This window comes from Oryctolagus cuniculus, chromosome 17 (genome assembly GCF_051225735.1).
Source record: "Oryctolagus cuniculus isolate XC-2025 breed Fujian yellow rabbit chromosome 17, ASM5122573v1, whole genome shotgun sequence".
Classification (NCBI taxonomy): Eukaryota; Metazoa; Chordata; class Mammalia; order Lagomorpha; family Leporidae; genus Oryctolagus; species Oryctolagus cuniculus.
The window spans coordinates 37317847-37337442 of record NC_142883.1 but is presented as its reverse complement, the minus strand read 5'-3'; the positions used below and the strand labels follow the sequence as shown (position 1 = coordinate 37337442).

The following is a 19596-nucleotide window of genomic DNA, read 5'->3' as shown; positions in this document are numbered from 1 at the left end:
GCACCTTGTTCTTCATTGAAGTGTCACTGTTTGCACACGCTCCCCTAATTCTTTAGCAAATTTGACAAAATTCAGCATTAAATATAGATTATCTTTAGATTTCCATAATTAACACAACCAAACTGTCTCAGGCCTAAATATTTCTCCCAGCACCATAAATCTGGCCTGTCTCTGGAACCCGGAGAGCCGCTTCCAGGTCCCCAGCAGGAAGAACACGCGTGCCTATGCGTGAACTCACATGATAACCCTGTGCAAGGCTGTGGCAGGGGGTCACAGGGAGGCCTCGGCCAGGGCACACCTCTGGGGATGCACCTCACCCCTCAGGTCTGCACCAAGATGGCCTCCAGGGCGGGCGTGGTGGCGCCACGCATGAAGCCGCTGCTTAGAACACATGCATCCTGTACTGGGCTGCCACTTCCAGTCCCAGCTGCTCTGCTTCCGATCCAGCTCCCTGCTGAAGTGCCTCGAAAGGCAGCGGAACACAGGGCGAGTACTGGGGCCACTGTCACCAAGGTCCTGGCTTCTGCCTGGCCCAGCCCTGGCCATTGTAGACATCTGGGGAATGAACCAGTGGATGGGGGATCTCTCTCCTCCCCTCTCTGTAGATGAAAATATAATTTTAAAAACATACAATACAGGCCGGCACCACGGCTCACTTGGCTAATCCTCCACCTGTGGCGCCGGTACTCCAGGTTCTAGTCCTGGTTGGGGCGCCAATTCTGTCCCGGTTGCTCCTCTTCCAGGCCAGCTCTCTGCTGTGGCCCAGGAAGGCAGTGGAGGATGGCCCAAGTGCTTGGGCCCTGCACTTGCATGGGAGACCAGGAGGAAGCACCTGGCTCCTGGCTTCGGATCGGCACAGCACAGCAGCCGTAGCGGCCATTTGGGGGGTGAACCAACGGAAGGAAGACCTTTCTCTCCGTCTCTCTCTCTAACTCTGCCTGTCCAAAAAAAAAAAAAAAAAAAATACACTTCCCAGGTAGGGGTGTGTTCAGCATTGGATGGGGCATCTCAGCTCTGTCCCCTGGCTTAGAAACCACTCCCACACCCAGCTGACCTCGACGCCAGCAGCTGGGCCCAGGGACGTCATTAGCCCCTAGCCAGACCCCAGGCTGCCCACCTCACGAAGACCAAAGGGCCTCTGTTTGTGATTTTGTCCCCTGTTAAAGCTAACCTCGACATTTAAACATCACCCCAAAAACATGACCCGGGCAGACACAAATGTCCCCCATTCCAGGCCCACCTTTGGGGCCCCCGCACTGCCCAGGCTTCTCTCTTAGCCTCTCTCTCAGAGCCCACAAGGCCAGTGTGTGCCCATTCAATGCTGAACACACCCCAACCTGGGGCTCTTTGGTTAAGATTAGCTACAGCGGTTAAGCCATCACCTGCAACGCCTGCATCCCATGTGGGTGTCAGTTCATGTCCTGGCTGCTCCCTTCTGATCCAGCTCACTGCCAATGCCACTGGGAAGCGAAAGATGGCCCAAGTGTGGGAGACCTGGCTCCTGGCTTTAGCCTGACCCAGCCCTGGTCATTGCAGCCATTTGGGGAGTAAACCAGAAAATGGAAGACCTCTCTCTCTCTCTCTTTCACTCTTCTCTCTCTGTTACTCTGCCTTTCAAATAAATGTCATAAAAATTAAGTCGAGTAAAGAATTCAGATCCTCCCATGAGGTTTGGAATCTTCTACCAACACCCCAAATTCCAAATCTAATGCCCCCCATTAATATCAGCAGGGGGTCTCATTTCCAAGATGCCACAGAGATGGGGTGGAGGGGAGGGGCCAGAGAAGCCTGCACCCCCTTCAGAGAGCAGCAGCCCTGCACCCCCAGGGGCCTGTCCCATATCAAGCCCCATGTCCAGGCTCACTGGCTCCCAGGCACGGAATTCAACATCAAGGCCAGCTGCCTTGTGTGTGTGGAGACACACACACAGCCCAAAGACTCCACGGGCAGACACAGGCACACAGCCCTCTGCCCCAGCCCTGCAGGAAGACGGGCCAGCCACACAGGTCTCTCCCCAGACCTGCGGCCCAACTGCTCTCCGTACCACCTGCTACCCCAGCCCCGCTCTGCTTCCCGGCTGAGGCTAGGGGGATAGTGCAGGGGCTGAAGGTGGGAGCGAGCAGAGATACCAGGAGCCCCAAAGTGTCCTCGCAGCAAATTTGGAAGAAAATCAATAGCCTTTAATGAATGAAATTTCATTTTTTTTTTCCTCCATGGTGGGCTGGGCCGGCAGTTACGTGGGGAATCTCTGGGTGCAACACAGAAGGAAATGAGCCAGGGCCCTGGGGACGCAGCTGGGAAACTGGGAGTGAGGAAACCCCCAGCTCCGCCGCTGCAGGAACGCAGACAGGACTGACAGCCAGAAAAGGCGTCCAGCTGCCCTCCAGCCGCACCCACCCCGCCCAGAGCGGGACCCTGCGCTGGCTTGGCTGTCTCCCATGGCCCAACTAGCTCTGGACCCAGGAGTCTGCATTCCCCGCTCTCAGGAGATAAGGGTTGGCAGGGGACAGGAGCAGTAGGAAGCAGGCACCTGGCGCCCGGCGCCCAATGTGGCCATTGTGTTCCCAGGGTGGTGAGGCACGATTTTCAGGAGGTTCATTTGCAGTTTCCCGAGCACCTGCCAGGCTCTTCGCCTGATACTGCCATTCTGCAGAAAGCCTGGAAAGAAAGGCAATGGCTCCTTGATCAGAAGAAAACATTTAGGATCTGAGAAGTCAAAGAAACTGCCAGCATTGCGGCGTAGCAGGTAAAGCTGTGGCCTGTGATGCCGGTATCCAAAGCAGGTGCCAGTTCGAGTCCTGGCTACTCCACTTTTGATTCAGCTCCCTGCTAACGGCCTAGGAAAAGCAGCGGAGACCGGTCCAAGTGCTTGGGTCCCTGCTACTCACACGGGAGACCTGGGAGAAGCTCCCAGCTCCTGGCTTTGGTCTGGCCCAGCCCTGGCTGTTGTAGCCATCTGGGGAATGAATCTGCAGACAGAAGATCTCTCTCTGTAATTCTGAGAAGGAAGGGAGGGAGGGACTGTCCAAAGCCACACAGCCAAGTGGCTGAGGCAGAGCCTGAACCAAGGCATGCCAGGCTCCAAAGTCCATGCTTCCTTTGTTCCTCCCACAGCAGCACCTGGCCAGCGGTGAAGGAGCCACGCCTTCACCTGTCTTCCCCTCTCCCAGCCCAGGTCTCCAAGACCCAGGGGCCGGCTGCACCAGGACTTGGGTTCAGGCTCCAGGATGATTGGAAACATAGGGAAACGCCTGCAGAGCCAGACCCCAAAGCACAAGACTTGCCCCAGCACCAACGGGGCGGCACCTTGCAGCTGCACTCCTGTCCACCCCACCCCACTGGCTGGACCTCTGAGCTCCCTCCTCTTTTACAGAGTAACAGCGGGGATCAGAAACCATCAACCCAACCTTAACATCCTCTGCAGGCAACCCCTGTGCAGCAGCCTATCCAAGCAGCCAACTGAGTGCTTGCATTCCTGCCGTGACAGGGAGCTCACTACCTCTCAGGGGCCCTGTTCCACCTCTGAGGTCCTGTTAAAATGAGCTATCTGCTATCTGCCTGGGTCTCCCGCTGGTCGCATTCCTGCTTCTGGTCACTTCTCTGTTCCAGGATTTGAATCACATAATCATCGCCGCAACTCCCACCACCTGGGGGCTTCCATGCTCCTGGCTAAATGTCTCTGCACCTGTTGCAACAGCCCCCCACCCCGCTCCCTCCCACCCACACGTGTGCAGAAGTATGGACAGCACAGAGGAGTGGGTAATCACAATGCTTTTGCATGGATTTGCCAATGATTTCCTGGACACGACACACAGAAAACAAAGGCAAAAGTAAATAAATGGTGTTACATCAACATTTAAAACGTCTGTGCATTAAGGGGTACAATTCACAATGAAAGGGCAACCTATGGAAAGGGAGAAAGCACTAGCAAGTATCTACTAAGGGGTTAATAACCAGGATACATGAGGAGGGCCTTGTGGCACCTACAGGCTAAGCAGCGGCTTTGGACACCTGCATCTCCCATGAGAGTGCTGGTTCAAGTCCCAGCTACTCCGCTTCTGATCCAGCTTCCTGCTGGTGCTCGGCCTGGGAGGCAGCAGGTGAGGGCTCAAGTACCTGGGTCCCTGCCACCCACGTGGGAGACAGGGATGGAGTTCCAGGAGGCCTGGCCCAACCCTGGCTGTTGTGGCCAACTGGGGTGGTGGGGGGAACCTGTGGGTGAAAGATCTCTCTGTCTCTCCCTCTCCCTAGCGCTGCCTTTCAAATAAATAAATACTTTTTTAAAAGCATGTAGAGAAATCAGAACGCTGTGCACCGTTGGTGGGAAGAAACACAGTATGGCAGTTCTTCAAAAAACTAGAAACAACTACCACGTGACGCGGTAATTCCCCTTCTGGGTGTAGCGCTAAAAGACCTGGAAGCAGGACCTTGAGATGGTCTGCACGGACCTACATTCACGACAGCATTAGTCACGGCGACAGCCCTCACGTCCACGGACGTCTGTGCCGTCAGACACAGCCGCGGAACGTGACTCGGCCTGGAAAGGGAGGGGGTGCACGCGGATGAGCCCTTCGAGCAGCGAGCTCAGCGACACAAGCCAGTCACAGAAGGACAAGTCCTGTGGGTGCCAGTGCACCAGGCTTGTGACGCTGCGCGATCCAGAGACACAGAACAGCGCAGGCTGTGGGACAGCGCTGCGCAGCGGCTCAGCGTGGGGAAGGCGACGCCTCCCAGCAGCCGTGTGAATCCGCGTGGCACGACTGCCCTGGGCACTTACAAATGGTTGGCATGGTGACATCAAGAAAAGGAGCGATTGGCGGGGGGCGGCCGTTCAGCACAGCAGCTGGGACGGGGGCTTCTCATGGCAGAGTGTCCAGCCCGAGGCCTGCCTCTTCCGCTCCCAGCCCAACTTCTGCGGTGTGCACCCTCAGAGCCTGCAGGGGCCGTGGTTCAAGTACTTGGGTGCGTGCTGCCCAGGTGGGAGACCCAGATTGAGCTCTGGGCTCCTGGCTTTGGCCTGTCCCAGACCCATCTGTTGTGGGCATTTGAGGAGTGAACCAATGGATGGAAAATCTCTCTGCCGTTCAAATAAAATGAAAATAAAACAAACGTTTTTTAAAACAATGATTTTGGCCATGGGTTTAGGCCTTAGGTCTGCCATTTCCTAGCCTCATGATCTGGGGCGTCTCGAGCCTCGGACCCCACCCCCACCCCCGCCTTGCTTTACATAGGGTGAGGGCAGAGCCCAGCCCACAGGGCTGCTGTGAGCATGACCTCATTGACAAAGCAAGTGAAGCGCGTGGGACGCAAGCACCAGGCGTGGTTGGTGAAATCCAGGCATGGCTGGAGCAGCAGAACTGTCTATGCAGGCTGCCCAGGTTGGAGCCCGGGGCGGGGCCCCTGCCAGATCTCCCACCCAGGCCCAGCCATGCCCAGCCTGTACCCTGGTCACCTCTGCCCATTGCCCCCGTCCTCCCTGCTCCTCCATGCACTTGAGCCCCACCAGGCTTCCGGCTGAGCTAGGGCAGGCCAGGCGCACCCCACCAGAGCATGCCCCACTGGGGACGCGCTCACAGGGCCATTCCCTCCCTCTCTCCAGGTCTCTGCCTGGAGGTCAGCTTCAAGCAGGGCCTGGCCTAAGCCTCCTGTTGAGAATCACACCCGCCCTAGCCCTGGTGCCTGATGTCCCCTCTCCTGCTCTATTTCTGGGTAATGCGCTGGGTTTTGGTTTTTACTGACTTGCTCACCGCTGTGCCCCCGGCTGGCACACAGTAGGTGCTCAATAAATACCTATTAAGTGGCAACCTTCCGTCCTGGACCCCCACTGCCCTCTGCCCTCCTGGGGTCTGCAGGTTGCAGGATTCCCAGCAGCGAGCCGGGGGCCTCACGTCCCCTGCGGCCCCAGGCTCCCCAGCTGCTACTCGGCCCGGACTCTGTCCGTCAATACCTGCCTCCGGCAGCCACACTTGGTCGCCCACCCCAATCGATAACCAGCGGCTGCCATCGATCTGCCCCTGGGGTATCGGGAGCCCCAGGGGACGCAGGGAGCAGGGCAGGCAGAGTGCACAGACACAGCCCCAGGAAGGAGCCTCCAAGTGACCCAGCACACAGGACAGTCAGAAGCTGGAGGGCACAGAGGCAGGCAGAGGGAGGTCCCTGGAAGAGAAGAGGCACGCAAGGAAAGGCTGCTGCAGGCCTACTGTGCGCCCAGGGCTGCTTCTCTCCAGTCCCAGCACAACTGCGGGAGAAAGTGATCGGTTCCTGGCTCCATCCTACAGGAAGGAGGCTGAGCGGCCAGGCCAGAGCCTTTATTCTGATGAGCAGAGTCAGGATCTGAACCCGAGCCCAGAGTCTCTGGGAGACAAGGCTCTCTGTAGCACCCTGAGTTGCCGCTGCTGGTCACCTAGCCTGACCACCACCCACAGCCCCAGGGGAGCTGAGGGGAGGAGCCCCCCAGGCCCTCCCGTGATGCCACACTTAGAGCTTGTCAGGAGCTGGGGTGGGCAGCACTGCAGGGGGGTGGCTGGAGGCAGGCAGGGGAGTGCCGGGGAGGGGAAGGAGGTGGTGAGCAGACCCTGCCTGGCCTCCCAGCTGGTGCAGGGCTGCAGATTCCCTCCTGGCAGAGTGCAGCTCTCTGCCCTCCTGGCCTCCCTCCCAAACCTTCCTGACCATTGGGGCACAGCCTCAGGCAAGCTCCTCAACCCTTCCGAGCCTGTTTCGTGTCTGTAAGCCAAGGGTAGTAACAGCGCCTACTCCCAAGAACCGTCAGGAGTAAATGAGATGAGGCGTGGAAAACTGACAGCACTCACCATGCTGTCATGCATAATGCTAACAATACTAGGGGCTGGCATTGTAGTGCAGCAGGTAAAGCCGCCGCCTGTGGTGCCGGCTCCCATATGGGCGCCAGTTCGAGTCCTGATGCTCCACTTCTGATGCAGCTCCCTGTTAATAGCCTGGGAAAGCAGCAGCAGATGGCCCAAGTCCTTGGGCTCCGGCACCCACGTGGGAGACCTGGAAGAAGCTCCTGGCTCCTGGCTTCGGATCGGTCCAGCTCTGGCCATTGGGGAGTGAACCAGCAGATGGAAGACCTCTCTCTCTCTCTCTCTCTCTCTCTCTCTCTCTGCCTTTCTGTAACTCTGCCTTTCAAATAAATAAATAAATCTTTTTAAAAAATACTAACAATACTAACAGTAATAATAAACGTTAGTACTGTTACCACCACCATCATCACACATCTTCCTGCTCCTAACACACAGCTCCCAGGCCCCCCTACCCAAGGGGAGACTGCTGAGGGCTCTGATTTAAACAAGACCCAGCCCCCTGCACAGCGCCTGCCCCACACTGGGGTCCTCGGCCGTGAGAGGGGCCATCATACAAGGGCCGGATGCAGACGGTCCCAGCAAAGTATGGGGGTGGAGGGGTCCACACGGCCTCCTCTCAGCCCTCAGGGAGTCCCCAAGAATCCGGAGCAGCTGCAGCTTCAGGATGGTTGGTGATCTGTCTCTTCCCGTGCCATCGGAACGCAGAAGGTCACGGACGGCTGGAAGCACGCGGAGGCACATAGTCTTCAACCTCAGGTCTTGGTTGCTCGTCCACACATCACGCTGAGACAAGAACATGTGCCTGGCGCCGTGCAGAGTGAGCAACGCTGCCTCCTGCCTTGATGGTCTGGGGAGCAGGGCATTTGTTTGCAGAGGCTTGTGGGGGCTGATGGAGGGAGCGGAGGGACCCGTAAGGCCGCTTGCCCCACGATTTCCCCCTTCTAAGGGAAACTGATCAGCACACTCACAGCGTCCTTTGCAGAGTGCAGATAAACCACAAGCCTCAGCAAAAACCGCGGGGCCTGAGGGGCCAGGAGAGAGCCCAGCCCCTCCCGGCCACTGGTGGCAGCTGGTGGAGGGTGGCCTCTGAAATGGAATCTTGTGCCGGAGGGCAGGGGCCAAGGACAGGCATTTCCATAAACCCTCCTCTGAGCGTGGCCGAGAGGAGGCTCGTTTAGCAGCGGCCCTTGGAGAGCTCAAGGAATAAATCTCCCGCTCCTGAGTCCCTGTGTGCGGAGACGCTGCCGCAGTGAAGTGGGGGCACGGCACGCCTGGCCTGCCCCCCCCCGCAGAGGCACCGGCTAAGGGGGGCCAGGCCTGGAGCCCTGGACCCAGCTGTATTCACAGGCTTGTGTAGGGTTCCTAGGGAAGGGGAGGTGGAGGGATGGACACCCACCAGGGCAGAGGTTGGTGGGGGAGGCTGAGGGGTGCAGGCCCCTGACCAGGGCATACAGCCCCTCCCGGTGCCTCTGGAGTGGAGGCCTGGAAGCCAGGGGCCCTGGGCTGGGTGGGAGGCAGAACTTTCTGGAGCCCCTCCCCCAGCAGGATGAGCTGGAGACCACCAGGGAGGTGTTAATGAAACAGGGAAGCTGCGAATAGACCCAGGAGTGATTCCAATCTGACACCTCCACCCCAGCCCCACCAGTAATGAGCTGGGACCTGCCCTTCTCCCTAGAGAGCGGGTGGGGGTGGGGAGGCAGTCCGTGGGCATCTTTGTAGCTTTGAAGCCTCCCTTCATTCTGTTATTTTCTTGGCAATAAAAAGCTCACAGTTATTGAGCACCTACTGTGCCCAGCATTGTGTTGGCTCTTTTGCATACATCCCATCATTAATCCTCCCCTACAGATCTTAAGCTAAAGCCTAAGTCCTATTTGTGTCTCCATCTTACGGATGGGGAAACTGAGGCTCAATCGAGTTACACAGCTTGCCCAAAGCAGAGCCCACACTCGGACCCAGGAGTGACTCAGAAGTTCTTCGTGCACTGAGGCTGGCAGGGGCGTGGTGAGTGTGGCCAGCACGCCCAGTGACCACTGAGTGTCCCCTGAAGTTCTAGAGGACAGAAGGAGGAGCCAGCCGGACCCTAGCCTACCCTCTAGCCCCCTTGGCTCCCTGTCTGTTCACTGGGTCTTCCTTCCACGTGTGCACGATAATTGGGCCAGGGAGCTCAGAAGAGGAAGGCAGGCACCTCCAGCTCTGCCCACTGCCACAGGGAGGGAAAGGAGTGGGAGGGGTTGCCAGGAAGCCCTCTGCCTCCCTCCTCTGGGAGGGAGAGGGGCTGAGCAGCCCGTGGAGCCCCGTGTTTGTAAACATCGTTAATCAGGGATTAGCAGATGGGCATGCTAATTGCACCTGTGGAAGTGAGAGACCTCAAGGTTGATTACATTTACAAACTGTGGGGATCCCTGGCGCCTGGCTCTGCAGGAGTGGAGGGGGCTAGTTTAGAGCCCCAGCCTGGGGGTGGGGAAGCTGACAATTTAACTTCCTGCCAAAAAAAAAGAATTCCAGTCCTATAGGGAGAGAGTGCAGGTGCTGGCCTCCGCTCCACTGCTGTGGGAACAGAGGCCCCTCTGCAATCGTCAATTCAGTCCACTGTGTGCTGCAGGTGAGAGGGGCCAGGTGCATAGCAGGGCCCAGCCCAGTGCTCTGAACACTAGGTGCGCCCCAGGTGCTGCTGGGAAAAGCCACCACGCTCCTCCCGGAACTGAGGGCTTTCTGCAGGGCAGGTGATCTCTCCATCTGTACCACAGCCTCTGGAGTGGATACTATTCTTATGCCCGTGGAGGAAACTGGGGCTGGAAATTCAAGGGGTGTGTCCACATGTATCCTGCTAGAACCAAGCAAGCACTGTTAACAGCCAGGGTCTGCTCTCAGCTATGCTGTTCCCCTCTCTGGCTCTATCCCAGCCCCGCCCTGCAGGGGAGAGGGATGGACCCCCACCCAGCCCCTGCATACCCTCAGCTCCAGCCACTCCCATGTGTCCTTAACCCACCCTTGCTGGGCCAGAACTGCACTAGCACTGAGACCACAGAGGGAATCCAATCTCACCCTCCTGTCGTCTTCCTGTCCTGGGACTGCCTGTGTGTGCCCTTAATCTACAGCCTCAGTCCCCTTTGGTCTAACTGAGCCCGCTGCGCAGGGAGGGAGCAGGGAGGGCCCCATGCCCAGCTCTCCCCCAGCCCAGGGAGGGGGCCTTCTGAGCCACCAACCCACTGGGCACAGAAAGCCACTGAATGTCATGCCCAAAGCAGCTCAGATAGGTTCCAGGCACCACACAGGGGTTCACGGGCAGGAGAGGGGTCCTGAACCCCCAGTATCTGCTCTCCCAACTTTCAGTTCCAGGCTGGGCTGGACTGTAGAGAGCAGAGCTTAGTTCTGGAACCACCCCACCCCCACCCCTGCTCAGAGGTGGCCCTGGGACACCTGCCTTAGTTCTCATCCAGTGCATCAGTCAGGGCTCTCCAGAGAAACAAGGCGTGTGAGAAGAGATCTATTATGAGCACCTGGCCCACACAATGATAGAGGTGGGCATGTTAGGTAGGAAGTCAGTTATGCGCTTACGTGTGTGTGACATAAAGGCCTAAAGAGAAGACATCTATGTCCAGCATATGCATCTGCTGACAATATTTCAGGGGCAGCCCGGTATTCACATTCTGCCCTGCCCCCTTCTACCTGATAACCTGCCAGGTGGGGGTCCCCGCCCCTTCTGCCTGACAGATCTTCCACAATCTCCCAGATGCAGCCCAGTATCTGGATTTCAAATACCCTGCTCGGGATCCCCATTCTCTAGGGGGTCCTGCTCACCCTTCCTCTGAACCCAGGATGGCGCCAGCTGGGTTTCCTCCTGTCTGATACCTTCAAGGGAAAACTCAGATAGGAGCTTCTTAATATTTACAGCCATAAAATCCTTTGTTTCAGGAGGAGATGTGTGAAGACAAAGACCCATCTCCTTAAAAACCCCCCCCCCGGCCTCAACCGGACTGGGCGCTCAGCCCTCTGCCTCTCTGCTGAGCCGCCCGCCTGGTCTGGCCAGGTGTACTCTCTCCACTCAACCATGTAACCTCGCTCCTTCCCCCGCCCCCCCAGTCCAAGCGACTGCACTCTTTCCAGGGTCCTGTCTGGAGAGGTGCCCATCCATCCTTACGGATGTCCCTTCCCTAATAAACCTTGCTATTTTACCTCCCACTACTCTCTGTATCACACCTGAATTCTTTCTTGCGCGAAGACAAGAACCCTGCATTTTCTCCGGTAACAGGCACATCCCAAGACATGAGCGTGGGGTGGGCGGGCCAGCTGCAGAGCAGGTGGGCCTGTGGTTCTGTTCCAGCCCGAGGGCCAGGGTGCAGATGGCGCCCTTCTCCTCTGAAGGCAGAAGGCTCAAGACCCAGGAGGAGTCCACAATGCACTTGACCTGAAGGCAGGAAGAACTCCTTCCTGGGAGAGGGTCAGCCTTTGGCTCCATGCAGGCCCTCCCCTGGCTGCATCAGAACCACTCACTGCTTACTCAAGTCTACAATTTTCTAAATTTGAGAGGCAGAGAGACATACAGACAGCTCCCATTCACTGGTTCACTCCCCAGATGCCCACAATGGCCAGGGATGGGCCAGTCTGCAGCTGAGATCTGGGAACACCATCTGCGTCTCCCACGTGGATGGCAGGGACCCTACTTCTTGAGCCGTCACCGCTGTTTCCCAGGGTCTACACTAGCAGGAAGCTGGAGCCAGGTATCAAACTCAGGTTGTGGGTATTTCAACTAGCATCTTGACTGCTAAGCCAACACCTACCCCAGTCTACCAGTTCAAATCTTCATCTCATTCAGAAACACCCTCGAAGAATCTTACCCAGAGGGGCCGTCATTGTGACGTAGGTGGGCCTGTGGAGATTGTGGAAGATTTGTCAGGCAGAAGGGGCGGGGACCCCCACCTGGCAGGTTATCAGGTAGAAGGGGGCAGGGCAGAATGTGAATACCGGGCTGCTCCTGAAACATTGTCAGCAGATGCATACGCTGCTGCCTGCAGTGCCCGCATCACATATGGGCACCGGTTCGAGTCCTGGATGCTCCACTTCCAATCCAACTCCCTGCTAATGTGCCTGGGAAAGCAGCAGAAGATGGTCCAAGTGCTTGGGCTCTGCACCCACATGGGACACCCAGAAGAGGCTCCTGGCTCTTGGCTCTGGATTGGCCCAGTTCCAGCCATTGTGGTCATTTGGAGAGTGAACCAGCAGATGGAAGACTTTTCTCTCTGCCTCTCTGCTTTCAAATAAATAAAATAATAAATCTAAAGAAAACAAAGACAGAAACTTACCCAGAATAATATTTGATCCAACATCCACACACGCTACGGCCTAGTCAAGTTGCTACCTGAAATTCCCAATCAGAGCAAGGTTTGCATTCTCATGTGCTAGTCCTGGGCTGCACAGTTCTTTACAGAACACTGCCGGGGCTCGCTCTCTGTCCCCAACTCTGCCTTTCAAATAAATAAATCTTTTAAAAAATTGAATAAAAAGAACACTTCTCATATTCTCTCATTTTTAAAAAAGATTTTATTTATTTATTTGAGAGGTAGAGTTACAGACAGTGAGAGGGAGAGACAGAGAGAAAGGTCTTGCTTCCATTGGTTCACCCCCCAAATGGCCACAACAGCCAGAGCTGCGCCGATCTGAAGCCAGGAGCTAGGAGCTTCTTCCCGATCTTCCACGCGGATGCAGGAGCCCAAGCACTTGGGCCATCTTCTACTGCTTTCCCAGGCCATAGCAGGGAGCTGGATGGGAAGTGGAGCAGCTGGGACTAGAACCAGTGTCCATATGGGATGCCGGTGCCACAGGCAGGCAGAGGATTAACCTACTGCCAGCCCCATATTTTCTTTTCTTTCTTTTTTTTTTTTTTTTTTTGACAGGCAGAGTGGACAGTGAGAGGGAGAGACAGAGAGAAAGGTCTTCCTTTGCCGTTGGTTCACCCTCCAATGGCCGCCGCGGCCGGTGCGCTGCAGCCGGCGCACTGCACTGATCCGATGGCAGGAGCCAGGAGCCAGGTGCTTTTCCTGGTCTCCCATGGGGTGCAGGGCCCAAGCACCTGGGCCATCCTCCACTGCACTCCCTGGCCACAGCAGAGAGCTGGCCTGGAAGAGGGGCAACCGGGACAGAATCCGGTGCCCCAACCGGGACTAGAACCCAGTGTGCCGGCGCCACTAGGCGGAGGATTAGCCTAGTGAGCCGCGGCGCCGGCCTATTTTCTCATTTTTATAACTCCCTTGTTGAAAAAGGAGTGAATGGAGCCAGCATTATAATGGCACTCTCCCCATTTCACAGACGTGGAGACGGAGAAGCCATCGTGAAAGCCACACAAAGACCCTCGGGCTGGAAGGGAGCTCATCCTGGCACGCACTCAGGAGCAGGTGGCATGGACAGTAACAGTTGAACCCGGCTGCAGCGGTCAGCCGGGGCACTGACTGCTGCGGCCGAGGCATTGGAGAAACGATGACCACAGTGCCTCCGGGCACTGCACCATTAAGTGACCCCCTCCCCCAGCCACGGCTCCTCAGGTGCCGCCCAACTGAAAAAACCCGAGCAGAGGCCAGAGCCAGGCCAGAGCCAGGGACGCGTATCCCACGGGGACACACGCTAGGGATCAGTGGATTTGATGGGGGCTTTTGTCTTTCTTCAAAGTGCAAACTTGGACTGTAAAGAGACATCTGAAGCCCTTTTTAAACAGATGTTGCTGTCAGCTGGCATCACCACTACAATTCCAAAAGAAATGCATTCCAGACAGATCCCAGAGGGGCTGCTGTGTGTATTACTTATTGAGCACCCGCTGTATGCACGGCACCGAGTATCTAGGGAGGGGACTGAGGCTTGAGGGCAGGGAGCTTACCCAAGGTCACACAGCAATCAGGATTACAACTGAGGGCTTGCTGTCCCCTAAACCCACACGCAGTTCTCAGCCAGGAGTGGTTTTGTCCCGTGGGGCACACGTGGCAAGGCATGGGGACATTTCTAGGGGAGGGTGCTATCGGCATCTGGTGGATAAGAGCCAGCTGTGCCACAAAATGTCCTACGACACACAGCACGGTGCTTTCCCATAAAGAATTACCAGCACCAAGTGCCCGGGGTGCAGAGGGTGAGGAACGCTGCCCTGGCGGTTGTCTGGGCCACACATCCAATGCAGGCCAGGCATCTGGCACAGCGGTTACAGCGCCTCCCGAGAGCCCACATCCTGTGGCAGAGGGCCTGGTGCGAGTCCTGCCTCCGTTTCTGACCCAGCTTCCTGAGGCAGCAGGTGGCTCAGTACTTGGGTCTCTGCCACCCACGTGGGAGGCCCAGATTGGGTTTCGGGACTCCTGGCTTGGGGAGTGAACTAGCAAATGGAAGATCTCTCACTGCCTTTCTTTTTCTTTTTTTTCTTTTATCTTTTTTTTTTTTTTTTTTTTTTTGACAGGCAGAGTGGACAGAGAGAGAGACACAGAGAGAAAGGTCTTCCTTTGCCGTTGGTTCACCCTCCAATGGCCGCCGCGGCCAGCGCACCGCGCTGATCCGAAGCCAGGAGCCAGGTGCTTCTCCTGGTCTCCCATGGGGTGCAGGGCCCAAGCACTTGGGCCATCCTCCACTGCACTCCCTGGCCACAGCAGAGAGCTGGCCTGGAAGAGGGACAACCGGGACAGAATGTGGCGCCCCGACCGGGACTAGAACCCGGTGTGCCGGCGCCGCTAGGTGGAGGATTAGCCTATTGAGCCGCAGCGCCGGTTCTCGCTGCCTTTCAACTAAAGTGAAAGGAAAAAAAATTTTTGTGATGCCCAGGTGTTACCCAGACCTATCACTTCACACTCTCTGGGGTTGGTGCTGGCCCACCCGGCAGCCCTGCTGACCCGGGACGGGGACCTCCCTGTCTGGGTACAAGACAACCAGCAATCCAGTCCTCAGGGCCTCCAAGGGCAGGGCTCTGGCTGTGGGCTGGCTCCTTCCACTGGGACGGACTGGCCCACACGTTCGCCCATTACACGCCCCACCCCCACCCGAGGCCGCCTTGGCCTGAGGTTCTGGGAAGACTGCGGGCCGCAGAGCGAGGCTGCCACCTAATGGGCGAACCGGACAGACTCTCCCATTTGCAGAGCTGCCCACTGGATACCAGGCCATATTTTATTGGCTCCTCACAACAGCCCTGTGAGGTAGGTGCAGCCAAGGCCCCCCGGTAGGCCCACGCATTCGCCACTTAGCAGGGAATCCGACCCCCGCACTGGGCCGCCCGCTCCCCTGACGTCCAGGCAGGGAGGACACTCACCCCACCCCGTCCTGGGCAGAGCTGGAAATGAGCGAAATGCCACCCGCAACTGCAAGTCCAACAGCGAAGCAGGAGTCTGAACTTCCTCTCGAGGTGCCCTGCCCCGGAGACGATGGGTCAACATCCAGGCGTGGGACAGGCCGAGACCCGGCCCCCGGAGGCCGCGGGTGTACGTGCCGTCTCGGACCGTCCATGTCAGCCGCCATCTTGGTTTCCTGAGCCGGGGGCCGCCCCGGGGCCGGGGCTGAGAGGTCCTGTGGGGTCTTGGAGAAGCCGCCGTCCGTCCCCGTCTGCGGGGAGAGCCTTCCTCTGGCTGCAGATGGCGTGGAGAAGAATCCCTGCAGGCCAAGGGGAAGAGAGGGTGGGAGAGGAGGGAGCACGCAGCACCCCCTCCCCTCATTCAGCCTTGAAACAATGCATTCTCCGGGACAGGAGAGGAGCTGCACCTGTGTGGTGGGCGGGGCGCGCAGCGGGAAGGGAGGCAGGCTCACCTGCAGCCACGGAGACATTCAGCGACTCCAGTCCGGGGGGCAGCTGGCGCCCGGGCAGGATGGTGAGGAGGCAGCGGCAGGAGGCCTGCACCTCCTGGGACAGACCAGAGCCCTCGTTCCCTGCAGGGCACAGGGCAGAGGGTGAGGGTGCCCCGGCTGGCTACCCGTATGTTGAGCACAGAAAGGTGGGGACATCCACCTACCCAGCACAAGCAGAGTCGGCCGGTCCCACAGGAAGTCCAGGCAACTGGTGACGGGGACCTCGGACGACTGGGCAGTCTCAGGCCCTGGGGGGCCCACGGCGCCGGCCACGAGCCAGCCCTGCCGCGCTCTGGCCTGCGAGGGGCAAGGAGGCACATTCCAGCTCACCAAATCTTCCCCCGAGCCAGGGCCCGGGGCAGCCCAGCCTTCCCTTCACTCCTGGCCCATCCGTTGAGGTCAGCCAAGACCCCAAGATCGGGGTCAGGCCGGGCTCTGCTCTGGGCCCTGGAGATAAGCCAGTGAACTAAGCAAAACTCCAGCCCACGGAAGAGTGGCTGGGGGAGACCACAATGAAGGGACACTTGGATGCAGATGTGACGGCAACACATCCCAGGGGAGAACATTCCAGACACCAGAGGCACCAGAGACATTCCAGAGACCAGCAGGCACCAAGGCCCGTCCGAGGCAGAGTCAGGGCACCAGTGCCAGGGGCAAAGCAATGGGGTGGGCGATGCAGAAGCTTTGAAAGGCTCCGAGCAGGTCCGGCTTTGTTCAGTAAGTCTCTCTCTGCCGGCCGTGCCGGGAGCCCGCAGCAGGAGGCCGCCAGTGAGGAGGTGCCAGGGGCTTGGGCCAGACCAGTAGCAGTATGGATGGTGGGAATAAGGGCCTAAGCTCCAGGTAAAGCTGAAAGGGCATGGGTGTGAGAGCAGGGAGGGCCGCGGACAAAGCCAAGGTCTGGCCCAAACGACTGCAGGGAGGGAGCCACCACTGACTGAGGCAGCTGGGGCCCAGGAAGAACCAGTGCTCAGGAAACGTCAAGTCTGAAACGCCCATGAGATGGCAAAGGGCGAGCTGGGGGGTGGGGCAGGCCACTGGATGAGCGACCCAGGCTGGGAGGTGCACGTGGGCGGTAGCGGAAGACAGGCGACGTTTCGTGTCTTCAGACGAGTGGAGACTCCCAGAAATGAGTCTGCCCAGACGTCGAAGGGCTGAGACCTGGGGCCCGCTGATGTTTGGCGGTCAAGGGGTTCAGGAGGAACCACCGAAGGCAACTCCAAGGGAGTGCAGAGCAAGGCAGGCGGAAGCCCAGGTGACCAGCGTTTCAAGGAGGGAGGCACGGTCATCTGTGCAGACACTGTGGACAGCGCGAGTCAGAGAGGACCGAGAAGGCACACTTGGCTGTAGCAACAAGGGGGGCACTGGGGACCTGGACAAGGCTTGGGCTCAGTATGTGATGGGGGGGCATGTATGCCTGCCGGCCACTGAGAGGGAGGGCAGCTGCGACAGGGGCGGACCCTGACAGCAGCGGGGCCAGCACCGGCCCCTCCGGCCCCTCCAAGCAGGTCTTCCCCAGCAGCGGGGGGGCGGACCGAGTCCTGGCCCGGATGCTGGCAGGAAGAGGTCGGGGTGCCGTCTGGGGCTCACAGGAGGGCTCTGCCAAGTGTCTCCCGTCTTTTCAGGGCCTACTTGTTCAGGGGCTGGAAGTGAGGCCAGCGAACGCCGCCTCCAACCAGGCTTGGCCAGAGCTCCTCCAAAGGAGGCTCCTACAAGAAGGTAAAGCCAGGAGACGCCTCCAGACACACTCGCGGTTCTACATTAAGCAGCCTCGAGCTACACGTGGTGATGAGGCACCTGCAACGTGGCTAGTCCAAACTGACATGTGCTGCACGCTGAATTTGATACACATAACTACAAAATACTCTAATAATATTTACGATGATTATACGTTAAAATTATAATCTAATACTGGATGGATATTAATTTTAATGCTGGATAATTGTGGAAGAAACACATTATAAGATTAATTTCACCTTTTTTTATTTTTCAACATAGTTACCAGAAAATCTTAAATTACGTATGCGGTTAGTTATTGAACACCCTTGTGCCACACACACACACCAAGCTCGCCAGAGGGGCTGCCAAGTGTGGAGCAATACTGCCCCCTGGTGCCCAGCCAAAGAAGTACAGCTAAAGACAGGTGCATGGACCACACATACCCACACACACCCCCGCCCCACACACACACCCCGGCCAAGAGTTTCTTTAGATTTGGTCCCTTCCTGGGTATCAAAGGCTAAAGCTCCCTTTGTTCACAGATCCTTTCGGGTAGTGCCCCTACTCCAGGGGCCCAGGCTTCCTCCTGTCCACTTGCTGCCCACGGCTGAACAACAAGCACTTGCTAAGACCTGCTAGGTAGGGGATGAGATGCTGCGGTAGGCTTACAGAGGAGGCAGAGCTGTAAGCCTAGGGAAGCAGTGCAGGAGGCAATAACGCGCCAAGCCCCCACCTTCAGACAGGGCTCGCTCTGTGCCTGAAATACTCCGGGACGCTTCCCTTCCGAAAGGGGACTACGAGGCCTTAGCAAGCAAAGCCAACAGGTCCCCTGCTCTGTCCCTTCCCCCGTTATCTGCTGGCAGAACGCCCTGGAAGAGGCTCGGTTGGCCTCACTTCCACACCTTCCCCTCTCGCCATTACCTGTAGAAAACCGGCCAGGTCATCCGTAGAGAACACGTCCATCACCTCCATTGCCCCCGCGCTGGCCTTGCTGACTACCGGGGTGAGCGGGCAGCTGCAAGGTGCCCCAATCCCCGCATTAGGCTGGGCAGTCTCGGGCCGGCGCCCTTCCCGCCCCGGGCGCTTCCCACTGCACACGGGGAGTAAGGGACATCGTGCCTGCTTCTCCGGCTGGTGATGACCTTATCCACTCCGAGGAAGTGAGCGGAGCGCAGCACAGCCCCAAGATTCCGGGGATCCTGGAGCCCGTCGAGAACGAGCCACAGCTGCTGGGGGTCGGCACCTGGGCCCGCCCCCATGGTCTCAGTCCAGGGCTGGGGCTGCAGAGGGCTCACCTCCATGCAGACGCCCTGGTGGACCTGGTGGCGGCACAGGGCGTCCAGCTTTTGCCGTCTGGGCCGCAGAACCGGGATGCCCCGCGCCTCGGCCGCCTGGAGCAGCTCCGCGCGCTCCCCCTGCAGCCCCGCCCTCCCGGCCTGGAGCAGAAGCCGCGCCACGCGGCGGCGGGCGGCCCGCAGGGCCAGGAGACACGGGGACAGGCCAAACAGCAGCTCTAGCCGCGGAGCCGGCGCCAGGTCATCCAGCCGCAGGCGGCCGAGCTCCTCCCCACCCGGCCGCACCCCACGCCGCGCCTCCTGGGAGACAGCGCGGGTCACGAGGCGACCAGAGCAGCCCCGGGTCGCGCCCCGGACGGCCGGGAGCAACCCCATGGCCCCGCTGCGGTTACCCGCTCCCTGGGGCTCACTCTCGGGCACTGGGAAGCAGGGGAGGCGACGGCTGCCCCAGCCGGAAGCCCGCTCCGAGACTACCCAGAGCCGCTCCGCAGAGCCACAAGCCCGGCTCCATGCCTCCCGAGCTTCCGCGTTCGGGCGGCCCCGCCCCCGGCCTGGCGGCGTCTCGCGCATGCCCGGCCCCCAGGGCGTCCCCACAGCGCCCTCTGCGGGGCTGGCTGAGCGGCGCTCCAAGGTGTGGCTCACTCTGCTGTGACCTTCGAGATCCCAGGAGGTTTGGGGCGAGGGGGCCGGGGGCTGCATTTACCACACACCAGCAGGAGACACCTCAAGAGGATGAGTTGATCGTCCTGTTCGACGGAGCCAGTCTCGGAGCCTCCCTCCCCGCTTCAGGGGCTGGTGGCTTCCCCCAGGCTTTTTGTCACACCTCCTGTTCCTTGGCCACTGATTGTCTTACGGCGGCGTGGCAGCTCTGGGCCTGTGACTGCCTGCTGACAAGCTAGCTGGCGCCCTTGGCCTACCCCCAGGGATCCAGACAGGAGCCACCCTTTCCAGCCCACCCCGTA

General features: G+C 58.7%; 1 protein-coding gene across 2 annotated transcripts; it reads right to left on the bottom strand.

The window, feature by feature from the left end:
• Positions 1 to 14916: 14916 nt before the first annotated feature.
• On the bottom strand, positions 14917 to 19193 carry MRM1 (mitochondrial rRNA methyltransferase 1). 2 transcript variants are annotated; one of them, XM_002719251.6, is made up of 5 exons: positions 18459 to 19193; positions 18261 to 18354; positions 15788 to 15920; positions 15585 to 15704; positions 14917 to 15431 (listed from the first exon to the last, which is right to left on the bottom strand). In XM_002719251.6, exons 1-5 carry the CDS (start codon positions 19007 to 19009, stop codon positions 15289 to 15291), a joined length of 1041 nt encoding a protein of 346 aa, XP_002719297.6. In that variant the 5' UTR covers positions 19010 to 19193; the 3' UTR covers positions 14917 to 15288. The 2 variants fall into 2 exon arrangements, with proteins under 2 accessions (XP_002719297.6, XP_089173484.1); XM_089317358.1 differs by having other exon boundaries at positions 18635 to 19160.
• Between the last annotated feature and the right edge of the window lie 403 nt (positions 19194 to 19596).

What these genes read in the sequence shown, in the direction of transcription:
- MRM1 (XM_002719251.6), bottom strand. Translation starts at nt 19,009, where the DNA reads ATGGGGTTGCTCCCGGCCGTCCGGGGCGCGACCCGGGGCTGCTCTGGT. An exon ending in ATCACCAGCCGGAGAAGCAG is followed by an intron (nt 18,355 to 18,458) that starts GCACGATGTCCC and finishes GGCACCTTGCAG; the next exon opens with CTGCCCGCTCACCCCGGTAG. An exon ending in GAATGTCTCCGTGGCTGCAG is followed by an intron (nt 15,432 to 15,584) that starts GTGAGCCTGCCT and finishes CTTGGCCTGCAG; the next exon opens with GGATTCTTCTCCACGCCATC.